Raw genomic sequence first — 13,645 nt, forward strand, 5'->3', positions numbered from 1 at the left:
GGGCTAAACTCTAATGGAGATCATTATACTAAATGTGTCAGGCAGACATTTTGGAAAGTGTGGATAAAGTAAAGCATATTTCCTACAGAGCTAAAGGCATCAGAGGACACACTGGAAGGGGTGTTGTAATATATTGTTATATAAACATAATCTTTATTCTCAAGTACTGTGGATGTTTGGATTCTACTGACCTTCAACACTTCTCACAGGAAGTAGCCTCATACCTGCTCACCAGAGTTACATATAGAGCAAGAACAGACGTTCAGTGAGAGGGAATGAATGAGGATATTATTCAAAGTCACTGAACCCTCACACTCATTTAAAATCACCTGAGATCAAACAAAACCACATTCAAATAAATCGACAGAGACAAGATGGAGTTACAGGCCTTTTTATTTGCAGTTAAACTAAAAGTCTTTGGCTACAGAGAGTGAAACAATAATCCCACGACCACACTGACGTCATTTACTTGTGTTACTACTTCTGCAAACTGTTTAACAATAGTGGTCATTTCAACAAATCTCAGCTGCCTTATATAGACACAAAAGAAACAGACGTTGAGTCAGGTTTCTCCTCTGGTATATAACCACTGGCCTTCTTGAAACAGTCCGCTAAATAAAGCTATATATTAAAACGTCTACTGTGTTAGTCGTAAATTAAAAAAAAAAAAAAAATCACATCAAGATTGAGGTTTATTTGGATTTGTCAAGTTTTTATAGTTGTACTGGGTAAAAATGCAACATATCGTAAATCAATATATAGTTTCTCTCAATAAGCAACTAATAAAATATATATCCTCTGTTTTTCTCTCCGCTCATCCATTCACATAACGTCTCACTTCCTTCATGATCCCGGCTGATGTTCCTCCAAACACACGTTCACATTTCTTCAATTCAAAGCTTCACTCGTTTCAACAGCAGACAAAGTTTAACAGTCACTGGAGTTAGAGGGTGAAAGGAAACGGCCCCGGGGGAAATAACTAAGCATCAATAGAGAATTATTTAGTAAAAGGCGTTATAATACTTATACGATGGTAAATATATAACACTATAGTATGAATTGTAAGTAATGGGAGAGTGTAAGGGCCAGGACATAGACTGTACCTAAAGATGGACGACATGACTGGCCCCCTGGTGGTTGGCTGCAGTATGGGTCCTAAACCTCCCCCATGTTAGCAGAAGAGAAAAGGGCCCAGTGCATGTTAAATATGTTTTTTCTTAGAGATATGTTCTGTTATTTTGGTTTTAATTAGTAATTTGATTTTATAAAAACAAGTGAAACGTCATAATTGACAAATTTGTTGAGATTTAGACTCATTTGTTAACATTTCTACTTTATTCTCGAAATGCAAAGTTTTAAAAAGTACATTTCTTCTGTGTTTCTCCTCCTCAACTCAATTCTCCACATTTTAACTTTATTCTCAGATTACAAAATAAAAAACTGTCTTCTTCTCTTTTCTTTAGTACTCCTGTGTAGTTGGTAAATTTGCAGCAGCAGGTCTCACTCAGGCTTTAGCTTTAGATTAGATTCACTCTACCAAGTCTTGAATCACCTGACCACATCGGTACAATCACATCAGCGTGACTGAAGTTCACTCCGGTAATAAAACTTGGTGCTTGTTTACAGTGACTGAAAACAACTGGTCACTGTGTAAAATGCTGGAAAAGGTGTTAAGAAGTGAAAGGTTAAAAACAGACGATAGGAAACTGGCAGCGATTGACGGACACAGTGATAGAAAAGGAAATACACTTCGATATCTGTGAAAGTAAAAAACACAGAGTTACCCACATGCACTCAGTTTGGACGAGACATGAGCCGGGTTACTTCCTCCGTCACCCCTGCCCTCCTGCTCCCCACGTCACATGGAGGCCGAGTAGTGTTTGTTAGTGTGTTTGGACGGAGGACAGCAGCGACGTCGGGACACATGTCTTCTGCCGTCTCCGTCTTTCCCCCCCTGGACGCTCTGCCGGCGTCTCTCAGTGGCAGATGGCCAGGAGGAGGCGCTTGAAGTCGCCGCCGCACTCGTCCCTCAGGGCGTCCTTCAGGGACACGTCGTACTTCTCCAGGTACAAGTCTTTGATGGTCTCCAGGTCAAACTGTGGACAGAGGGGAAAACCGTTAGAGGACGAGGGGCAGAAAACAAAAAATGTGAGAAGTATGAGATATTTGGTTACACCAGTGTTTTTAACTTTCAGCCAGACTTGTGAAATAAAATGTTCTGTTACCTCCGAGCGACACACGATGATGCGTATGAGCGTGTCCTCATCGGTTCCTGCTCCTTTCATGGCCTTGTTCAGACGCCGGGCGAAGTAGAGCTGAGGATTCTTAGCGACTCTCACTGTGAGGGCGGAGGAAAAAAGTTTCATTAAAAACTCCATCAGCTCCTCGTCAGTAGACATAAAAGAGCTGTAAATGGACGATGCATTCACTGGCCACTTTTTAAGTAAGTTTAAGTGAGTTCTGATTATTTTCAACACGCCACACTTTGTGTTCCGCACTCACCGAGAGCAACGTAGCATTTCTTCAGAGTCCCAGAAGTCTCGTTCTGGATGGCGTCCAGGATTTCAGTTCCAGAGAGCTGTGGAGACAACAGGTGAAGTTGAAGCGGGGACGTTTCATTTTCCAGCTCCACACGTTCCTTCAGTTTCACATCGGATTAGTAATTTATCAAAAGGTCATTAAAAAAAACTGTTCAGGACATTGAGAGCCGCTGGGGAAAGTACAGTTCAAACGATCCCTGTTTAATTCACACATGTCACATATCAGCTGATCCTGGGTTTCACTTGCAGACGCGGCGTCACACAAACCGACCTGCTCATACATCTTGAACGTGGCCTGGAGCTGCAGGTAGTTCCTGGAGGCCAGAATGTGGCTGAAGGTCGACTCGTCTGTCCCGAAGCCGCCCTCACCGGCCTGAAACACATTATATCTCTCATTTTACACCGCTCTCACCGATCGACACATCGGTGAGGACGTGTTGCAGAGGAGGACGTTACCTCAAACAGGGCAGTGGCATCTTGTTCGGCGAGTTCCTCGTCCACCTCGTAGCTCTCGTCTCTGTCGCCCTGGATTTAGAAGCAGAGGTTTTTTGCTGTGTAGTGAAAAGTTAGTGTCTGACTCATGCAACTAAATCTGCTCTGTGTGTGTGTGTGTCGGGGGGGGGGGGGGTTCATAGGGCATATCTGGGCACAGGGAGAGTGAGCTCCATTTCAGTGCCGGGACACATGGGAGGAGTTCAGTTACACGAGTGCAGCCGCTCACCTGCATCAGAGCCGTGAGGAGTTTTCTCACGTCTCCGCTCGTGTCGCCCTCGATATCTGCTTCCAGGTCCCGTTCATGCACTGAGGATAAAAATAAATAAATTGGACTTGTGAGTATTTAAAGATGAGGCCTACACGCTTAGATACTCATTCAGTGCATCTAATGTGTAACTCTCTTCAACTTGTCCTGTTTGCTCAAGTTAATAATTTTCCCACTTTCCAAGTCGGACCTGTTTTCTTTCTGAAATCACACGTCCTGTGACTCCACTGCCTTTTAGTTTCATGAGACCAGGATCTTCATTGAAGGATTCATGATTTCTGGAAATATAACTGAGCAAGTAGGCGACCAGATGAACATGGACAAAGACGGCAAAGCTCCAAACAGCAGTCACAAGGAGAGAGGTTATTAAAATCTGCACAATGAGCAAGCTGCTAATAACAGAGTGCACGGAAGCTAGTGTAAATAATAACTACTGCTGTAACTACTGTTGTGGGCTGTGGCGTCACTCCTGTACTTTGCACTGTGACCCGCGGCCCCGGTATCAAACCGACGTGATTCAGGCCCAAGCGGGACGCAGCCTAGTTATCAAACAAACCCTCTCAGCCGAGCTATGATTTCCAGAGTCGCTTCAGCTTCTTGTGCAGAATGACTCAGTGCAACGTGGCAGAGAGAATCTGGTGTGTTTGGGATTTACTCCAGGATTGTGCCGATGCTTTTGGATGATTCAAGGAGGGGAGGAGAAATCAAGACTGGAGGAAATCCTACTTTAATGCAGCGATAAGAACCGATCTCACAATGAAACAGGAAGTTGCAGCAGGAGTGGCCTTGACTAAACAAAATGTGACTGTTCCTCAGGGACAAGAATAGTGTCTGAATGTGTCCCACGTCAGCCCCTGATGAGTCAACCTCCAAAGGTTCCAGAGTTCATGACACAGGGATCGGAAGTAAGACATTTATCCACATGTTCATGAATGCACCACATCCAACTAGTGGGATTCCATCTTACCCTGAAAGTAGCATTCCTTGAACATGGCGATGTCCTGGTGCAAACACAAGAATCATAAAGTTAGATATTTCAGTATATTCCTTAACTTGTTTGTCACTGATTCAATCTTATTTTGTTAATTTGCAACTTGCTTCGTTGGTGGCGGTGCAGAGGATTTCCACCAGGACGTCTTCGTCGGTTCCCGCGCCCTTCATCGCCTTCCTCAGCTCCTTCACGGCGTAGACGAGGGGCGTGTCCAGCATGGCGATGATGGCCTTCTCGAAGCTCCCAGTCAACTCGCTCTTCAGGACGTCCACCAGCTCCTGACGCAGAGACACAGGACGTTATGTTTTCACTAATGTCCATTTGTCTGTCGGGTGGTGATGCAAGAGGGTTTCTCTGAGAATATCTAATGGATCTTGATTATAAAAATCCAGATCTAGTGGATTTAAATGTGGTTTCATATGGGGACTGTTGGGCCTTGATGGAGTTTTACGCTCTAGTTAGTGCTGTGGTCATGAGAAGGGTATAGAAATGGAAGAGAAATGCTTCCCTGTGTAAAAACAATATGGTAATATAATTAATATCAGTGTGTGTGTCGTTGAATCCCACTTACATCGTCATACTTGTCACAATAAGCCTGTTTGATCTCCTGCCGCTGAAAAGCGCTGCGGTTTGCCAGGATGTCAATAATGGCCTGTTCATCAGTTCCTGAAAAAAGAGAAAACACAAACAGATGCAGTAGAAGAATAAACTGTTTAGTTCACGAGTATAAAAGTCAAACTTCTTCCCAACTCACCGAACCCTTTGCAGGCTTTGCGGATGCCCTTGATGTCCATCATGACATCGAAGTCCTCGTAAGGCACGATTGTTGGCTGAGGAAACAGAACACGTTTGTTAACACAGAAACTCTGAGGCTCAAACCAGTGATTGAATCAATATAATCGCCGTCTAAATAAAGTTCACAGGGATTCGTGTCATGACAGCGATGCAGGAGCAGCTGGCTGGTGGGGGGAGGGGAGGAGTGGGACACAATGCTTCAGTTGAGGAATCCGGGGGCCAGAGGTCTTTAAACAAACTTGGTGGGGGCTGAACGAATGCCAGCAGTAATCAAAGTGCGGCTCAGGGGCCCACGGGGGTCTGAGAGGGGATTCAGAGGCTCCCCTCAGTGGAAACACATCAAATCTAACAGGAGAGAGCAGGAACTGTGTCTCACTTCAATCAGATCAATGTAAAGTATCTGCGTGATGCTTGTTTGGGTCTGAACAACAAGTTATCTGTATGAAAAACTACTTTAATGTACAGTTGATGCCATTATGATACAATAATGTAAACTTTCGAGTGGATCCGGATAAACAGGAAGATCCAGGAATCGGCTTATAACTTTATTTTAATCGCAGGATTAAGCTAAAACCTCTGAACCCATTTCCACCAAACTTTGTTTTAAGACGGGGCCGGAGCCTTAAAGGTGATTTTAGAGAAACTTTTGGTGCAGATGCAGATTCAGGAGCAGATGCTGGATTTGGTTTCATTTTCTTTAACCATGTTTTATGAGAAATTAATTGTTAGAACTAGAGAAACATGTGTAAATAGGTATAAAGGACATGGACATAAAGTGAGGAGGTACCGATAAAAGAAAAAATAATGATTTAAATCACTCCCCCACCTCTTGCACTCTCACTCCTGCATAACACGCACACACTCATTCATATCAGCTCTCGTCTAACGGAGCAGTGATGAATTCCGCAGGGGAGTGGCTCCTCTCCTCTGCGTAAAAAAACCACACACGGTTTTCTGCCACACGGTCGTTCAGTATTAAAATAATAAAGATAAAACATCAAACACAGTGAAAGTGAAACCGGAACATTTCAATCCAGACACGATAACACGGATTTATATGGATTTACTCGCTTTGCGCAGTAACTGAGGATCCGAGCAGAGCAGTTGTTCGGTCCTTTACGCAAAGTGCGCAACTCATGACAGAGCCTGATATCTCTCAGAATGTGAATCCACAGAGTCTCACGTGGATCCTGGAGATCCAGTGGATCCAAATCTAAAGGGTCGATCGCTCTCAGATCAGCTGATTGTTCAGATTGAATGATCATAGTCATTTCTCCTCGGTGCGTCTGACGCGTAAACATCTCTAATCCGAACATCGTGTTTCCTCACCTGACAGTTCCCCATGTCGTTGATCGGTCTGGATCCAGCGGCTGCAGATCAGTGGAGACTGGAGGACTAGTTAGTTCGGTTGGTTAGTTGCTCAGATCCTCTTCTCACCGAACTGCGGCCCGAGCCTGCAGGAACCAGAGCGTGACGTCACGACCACCGCCGGGGTTAACCGTTTACATCCAAGAGGGAAATCAGCACAGTGTCAGTGTGTGTGTGTGTGTGTTCATACTTTACTTTGTAAAATTTTGTGGATACAAGCTGTGGAAATAAACTTGTTTTATTTATGTTTATATATTTACTTAAGTTATCATTGAATTTTGTTTTTTTAAATCATAAAAGTGCAACAAAAGTCTCCTTTTTGTTTAAAAAAAACTTTAATTTGAAGTGGTGACTAACACAACTTGACATTTGTGACATGTAGCCTCATTTTTCCTGGAACTTTTGTATCATATATGTATTTTATTCTTATTTGTCTCATGTATAAATCTACTAATTTCTCTTTTTTATTTTCAGCGAATGTGTTTGACTTTCTTAATAGAGAAAAAAGTAAATACTGTTAAATATCCAATCCTGTCTCCTTATTAGCCCTTTTGTGTTCTTGAATCTTATTTCATGATTTGTATGAAGTATTTTGAGCATTTTATCATTTTAAATTCTCAAATACTCTATTTTGTTTTGCTGTTGAGAGGTTTTACACTTTACTGACCTGTCTGGGGTCGAGGGCTGGGGGGGTTACATTATTTATGAATATTTTGATCATAAAAGTTAAAATGAATTAAAATGACTTGGTGGTTAATTTATCACTCAGTTTAATAAACAACATTATGATTCATGGTCAAAGTCCTCATTCAACCAGAGGATCTTTTACACTTATTTACTTTGTAAGTTTCCTTGAGCAAAATGCTGAATCCCCTCTTGACAATGTTATACGACCTTTGACCTTCCTGGAGTAAGTTGTCACATATTAATGCTGCTGTTGCTCAGACTGTTTCCTGGAAGTCAAAGCAAATCCAGGTTGTGATATTTGAATCTTTTAAAAGGCTTAAACCAAATGTCTCTGTGCCCAACTTTCATACTTTGAGTCTGAGATGTGTTGATGATGACGAGGAGAAAAGGGACAGTTTATTACATAGATGATAAATGTAGGAGAAGTTCATGAGTACACAGGACAATAATACACCAGCGTCCCACAGTATAATTACCAGCTGAAGCAGCCCACGCTCCCCTATCACCGTCCCTGCATCTTAATTACTCCCCCACCGAGCAGGAGAGCTGCTGCTGCCTCCAGCCTCCGACAACTCAACACACGCACTCTGCATAAACCGCTCCAATTAACATCCTGCTGACGTCACACTAACGAAGACATGCAATTAGAGGAGGTGACTCATCCCCTCTTCACTGTAATCTGAAGTTTTACCTGGAAGATCAATGAGGGAAACTCTCGAGACAAATAACTCAAAGTAAACAAGTGCAGCTGCTTTTAAAAGCTGCGGCAGCTTCTTCTGGTGCAGGAAGCCGGGGATCATGGGTAATTTCCAGAGGCTGTTGCACACACCTGTTCATGCAGCTGAAAAACAGAAAGCTCTACTTGTTTTGCAATCTTCAATCAGTTCATTATCTTCATGGCGTTGTTTGCACAGTGAGTTTACTCTGTTCTCTCTGAGTTTGCTGCTGAAAGAGCCTGAATTTCACGAGCACATGAGAGTAAGGAGTCAGCCACCATGTGTCAGACCGTGTAGCAGAGCCTGGTCGTCTCAGATTTGGGGATGTTATGGTCTTTGCCCCACAGGAGGTGGAAGGGGATCCCACCGAAGCCTTTATTGTGGCTCTGTGACGGAAACAAAGACGCCATTCAGAAGAAATGGACTCCAGTGCAATGTCATGCTGGCCCTGGACTCAGCCTCATGTTTTCACCTCAAACAAAACCTGTTGTGAGTCTGAGCAGCTCAGAGGTTCGAGTTTCAGTCACAACAAGTCGAATGTGGATCGTGGCAAAGAGGCCAGGCTGGAAACGTATCTGCAACAACATTTAAACTCTGCAGGAAACTTAAATCTTAATGAGAAACTTCTGAAAACCAAAAGAAGAATTTGTCTCAGAGAAGATTCGCATCAGACAAAGCTGCTCAGTCTCATTTCTCCCCGTCAGAGCCAGAGAGATCATGAGACTTTCTAAATTCACTACAGTCCTTTGTTCCATGAAAACAAAGCTGGGCTCATAATCGATGCTTTGTTCACCTGCTGCTGGAGTGAAATCCTGAGGATGTACAGTCCAGGGTGTTGGTTCCTCTCACTGGGCCCTGGTGGAGGTTCAGGGCACTGCAGCCCCCAGATGGAGCGAAGCGTGGCCTCACTGTGCTGCAGAGGATTGTTACCGTACGATAACAATAGTAGGTGAACAGTATAAAGTCATGTCTCACTCTGGACACGTTAGAGATGTGACGAAGGCGTCACACAGGCTGAAGATGAAGTTTCCCAGGAAAACAAATGGAGCCAATTCAATGTTCACTGGCACAAATCGAAAAATGTCTCCATCTAGTGGGCATTGCATGTAGCTGCAGCCAAATACTTCTGGAAATTATGAATTCCTGTCAGATTAAATACTAAACTGAAGTCCCCAAAAATCATAATGAAATGATTTAACAAAAAAATATTAATTGTGTCACATTTTAATCAATTCACATATTTTATACTCCAAACATGTAGTAATAATGCTAAAAACATAAAGCATTTTTTGTGAAATTGCCACCATTACATTTTATAATATGATACTTAAATCTTATTATAACTATTTAATTCCTTGTTATCTGTTGTTCTGATCATGAATCTGCCTCAAATACACTTTTTAATCCATAATCCACTTTGTTGAAACCTGTTCTGTCGCCGGAGTTACAGGAAGCTTGATTTACAAAAAGTACAAATCAATAAATCTCTTTTTGAAATCCAGACACTCGTCTCCTCCAGTGAAACCCACTCGCTGTGAGTTTTACTATGAGACTGACTCATGTTGCTTTTCAGGCTGTGATGCAGACACTTGCTCTCCACCTCCATCACCAGTGGAGTGTGGCTGGTTGTTTTATCATTTAAAAGTCTCACTTTGAAGATAAATAACTCTCTAACTGAAAGTGTAATGTGGATTTAACTCCATCTCTATTCCTTTTATAATCCAAAAACACCTGACTTCTCTGTTTCAGTGAAAACACTTCATTATTTCATCTTTCCCCTTGATATTTACTCTTCATTCTTCTATTTTCATTGAAGTCAATTTCTATTCCTTCACATGTTGATCTAGAGCTAATTTCTGACCTTGAAAACAGCAGCGGAGGAAAAGATCTCCCGACAAGTGGCTGTTCCTGAGCTAACGATCATTTTACATAAAAGAAACATCCAGAGTTCATGTCCATGATGACAGCGGATGAAGGTCATGTGATTTGATGGAAAGCAACAGAAAATGAACCAGACGACCTTGAGGGTTGATGTTTGTCTCAACTCTTTTAAGTGTCATCTACTGAATAAAGAGCGTGTTTGATATTTAACTTGAGTAGATTTACTTCCAGGTTCTTTTTACTTTGACCTCCCTTCATGTTTCTAAGCGTTACGTTTCCTCTGTCTCTTCCAACTTATCTCAGTACAGTTTTATTTCTAACCCTCTTCTCCCTCCTCTCATCTTTGTTTGTGTGTGTGCTCCTGGTGTTTTCACCGAGTGATTCAGACGTTTCCAGCTCAGACGGCTGAGAGCCCGGTGACTAACGGTGAGTGAGCGATGGCACACCGGTCCCTGAGAGAGGCCACCTCGCTCCCATCAATCAGCCGCCTGCCTGCTACCTGGAGGCAGGGACGCTGGAGATAAAGCACCACCGCCTTCTGGAAATTGCTACAATTGAGTGATTAAGACCGATGACGTCAAAGAAAAGCCTTTTTATATTTATTTACCGATACATATGTTGACTTACCTTCATTCACACACGTCTGTATGACTGTGACTCACCAGCGTCCTGGCCTCGGGCTCTGTTTGTGGCAGCTGCGTTGGTGAAAAGCACAGTGATGACGAAGAGGAGGAGGAGAAGACCTGGGGTAGAAATCACGATACAGTGGATTATTAGATGAGTGGAGCTGCTCTTTTGTGATGCCTCCATGTTTGTGTAAACACTGCTGGGCCCAGATCCTCCCTCATGTTCACCATGAGTGTAATTATGAGCCATGAAATAATGAAATTCATGTGCTGAGCTGGATTTCAAGTAGATCTTTGGCTCTAATGACTCATTGACACTTACATGCAGGATTAGTTGTCATTAAAAAGATTAATTCACATATTGAGTTTGCCTGTTTCCACCTCCACATGTTTCCTGTGTAAGTCAGTGATGGATTATCTTACAAACACACTATATAAATGAAATATTTGGTTTCTATTTCCCCTCATTTTTAAATTATTTTTAAATTACGACTAACAGGCTGCAACACAACAGAAATATCTTAAATCGAAGAATTGACATCTTAAAATGGACGCTGTGGATGTTTTCATCATAATATTATATAGACATGAACCATAACAACTTGGAAACTCCACATAATGGTGTTTACATGAAATGCTTCTATTACAGTGGGTGCTTTGTTTTTCTCTTAGATGAGGAAGAGGAGGAGGAAGCTGATGAAGAGTCAACGTCACCTCAGGAAGTCATGACGTTGGGTTACACCACCACCAGGGGGCGGTGCGCAACCGGGCGTCCACTCTCCAGTGTAAAAGGTGGTGAATGACATGGAAATACAACTCTAACAACGATAGAATAAAAAACACATAGGAAATAAAAGTCACAATTTATTTTTTATGCCATCATCTGATATAAGTTATGTGTTGGATTTGAACATGTTCATGCTTTATGTGATTAATATACATGTTTGTATGAACTATGTTTCTCTTGGCGGCAAAAAAGTTAAATTGAAGTTAAATTGCTGTGTCAGGCCCAGAGTCCTTTAAATTTAAACTATAAGCATTTTGGGAGTAAATAAGAAGAAATCACAGTTTTTCTGCCACAGTTAAAGAATATAAGTCATGAGCAATATCACACAGCTTTCCTCTATTTTTAACACTGACAGGTTTTACCACTAGCATCCTGCTTTGGTCTGGTGCCACTATGCTTTTCTTTTATTTGTAATATTTCCAATAAGATAGAAATGAGAGATGAATCATTTTGCACTCACAGATGAAAATATGCATGATCAACAAACACAGATGCACACGGCACAGACGTAAACACAAGCCTACAATTGTCAGACATGGAAACACAGGTGGAGTGCATCCGTGTGTGTGTGTGTGTATGTGTGTATGTGAGTGTGTGTGTGTGTGTGTGTATGTGTGCATGGACGGAGGGGTTCTGTCTTCCACACGGTGGAGGATATCGTCTGACAGGAGCAAGAAGAAGGAATTCTCAGACAAATGGGCTCCTCTCAGTGTGCAGGGCTGAAGGGCCTCCCTAATTGGAAGAGGTGTCATCGGGCCCCGGCAGTTAATCACAACAATGTGAGGAGAGAGCTGCAGCCGGGGAGAGGACTCATCATTTCGGAGAACGCTCTCCTCCTTTGCCTACAAGGTGTTTGCACGGCAGGCGCTAGGAAAATTCACAACCTGCTGTCACGTCTGCAGGGACTGTAACCGACACTGAGGCTGAATAAATGTAATCAGTGCACGCACACTATCGTCAGCAGAGATAATTGTAAACGCCTGCACTACACAGCCTCTGTAACATGCACCGTTTGTCTTGGATAAGCAGTTTGGATATAATTTGGCTCATAAATAAATAATGGCTCCCGGGTCCGTGGAGGAGGAGCCCGGTGAGTAATGGCATCTTGAGTTTCAGAAACACTAATAACAACATTGATTACCAATATTTGAGGAGTTCATCTCCCAAAAGTACCGTCTAGCGTTTTATCCAGAGCCTCATCCTGTCAGCGGCGGAGATAAATTCCCCATCAGCCTTTTGGGTTCATGACAATTTAGTGCAATCAATCATATGAACAGCTGCCAAATCAAATGGAGGCTCGTCTAATTTTAGAATAATAGAAGCTTCTATTAATAAGAGTCTTATACAGTTTAATAGGCTGATTTTTTTTAATAAATTTCCGTCCTGTCTCTGATGTTTTGTTGTCTTGTTTTTGTTTGTCCTCTTTGAAAAGAACATTTGAAAGGTGCTTTTCACAACAACAAGAAAATGTCCGTAAACCTTCAGACGAGGCGTCTAAGAAGAGCAGCAGGAATCAGGACATGATGTTTAAATTCAACTGGAGTAATCACGTGTTGATGTTCACAGCACATCGACTCCCACTTGACGTCTTTGTCTTCTTCCTCGAGGGCTCCTCTCTTTTCATCCTGAGATAGATGTTTTCTTTCAGTTTCACATCTGTTAGAAACTTCATCAACACGCCCACTGGATTTTCAAGTTTCAAGTGAGATTTAAAGTTCTGATCAAGTGACCTGGACGTTTGAACTCTCACCTACAGCCCCTGTGGATACTTTCAGGTCTGAAAGCAGCTGTATTAATTAAACATTGATAAACAGGAAGACACATTGATCCTCTTCATGATTGATCTACAAGGTGAGAATAAAAAGCTTTGATGAGGACGAAGTCAGTTGCAGTTGCAGGTTCTCTGGATATTCTCCGGAGACATTAACTCGTCAGTGGGTGCGTCAGTACAGTTTCCAGTCGTTCACTCCTGCATCGTGAAATTACTCATCGGATGACCTATTCATTATCTTACGCACGCAGGGATGAGTATTGAGCTGTGAGCGGGTACCTGACTGCGAGTGTGTAAATGTATTAATGTGTGTATTGTGGATTCTCTTGTGGAGGTGGTGGAGCGTAACAGAGGCGCTTTGTGAGTCATGGGTGCTCACATCACCGTGGGGGGGGGGTGGGGGGGAGGCTCTTCTAACGATGGAGCCACCATTGAGAAAAGCTGTGTGGGAGTCCAGACCGGAGCGTGGCTTCAGAGGACGGAGGGAACAGGATCTGGTGGGTGGCGGGTCTGCCCACACGGCTGTGGTGTCGAACGAATCCAACACACCCACTGGTTCACAGGGCCTGCTCGTGAGTCACTGGGAGAAATGAGAAGTAAAACCGTTCTGCTGGTGGAGGAGCAACAAGTCGAAGGGTCAACGGAAATCAAAATGGAAATTCAACGGCTGATTAAAGGATAAAGAAGGTCCGAAGCAAAGAGGCTCTCTTGTGTTGTCCTCCT

General features: G+C 42.9%; 1 protein-coding gene across 2 annotated transcripts; it reads right to left on the reverse strand.

Moving 5' to 3' along the window:
* Positions 1-375: 375 nt before the first annotated feature.
* anxa13 (annexin A13) lies at positions 376-6,589 on the reverse strand. 2 transcript variants are annotated; one of them, XM_053412688.1, is made up of 11 exons: positions 6,416-6,589; positions 5,046-5,121; positions 4,863-4,957; positions 4,399-4,566; positions 4,268-4,301; positions 3,262-3,341; positions 2,997-3,065; positions 2,812-2,913; positions 2,503-2,578; positions 2,226-2,338; positions 376-2,096 (listed from the first exon to the last, which is right to left on the reverse strand). In XM_053412688.1, the coding sequence occupies exons 1-11, from the start codon at positions 6,428-6,430 to the stop codon at positions 1,977-1,979; spliced, it is 948 nt and encodes a 315-aa protein (XP_053268663.1). In that variant the 5' UTR covers positions 6,431-6,589; the 3' UTR covers positions 376-1,976. The 2 variants fall into 2 exon arrangements, with proteins under 2 accessions (XP_053268663.1, XP_053268662.1); XM_053412687.1 differs by having other exon boundaries at positions 4,399-4,569; positions 6,416-6,588.
* Positions 6,590-13,645: the final 7,056 nt, after the last annotated feature.

The sequence above is a fragment of the Pleuronectes platessa genome, chromosome 20 (assembly GCF_947347685.1).
Source record: "Pleuronectes platessa chromosome 20, fPlePla1.1, whole genome shotgun sequence".
Taxonomy (NCBI): Eukaryota; Metazoa; Chordata; class Actinopteri; order Pleuronectiformes; family Pleuronectidae; genus Pleuronectes; species Pleuronectes platessa.

Bases quoted from the DNA above. Each gene is read 5' to 3' on its own strand.
- anxa13 (XM_053412687.1), bottom strand. The intron at 4,570-4,862 runs GTAAGTGGGATT...TCTCTGCGTCAG, and splicing joins ATTGTGACAAGTATGACGAT to GAGCTGGTGGACGTCCTGAA. The intron at 3,066-3,261 runs GTGAGCGGCTGC...TTCTAAATCCAG, and splicing joins TCCTCACGGCTCTGATGCAG to GGCGACAGAGACGAGAGCTA.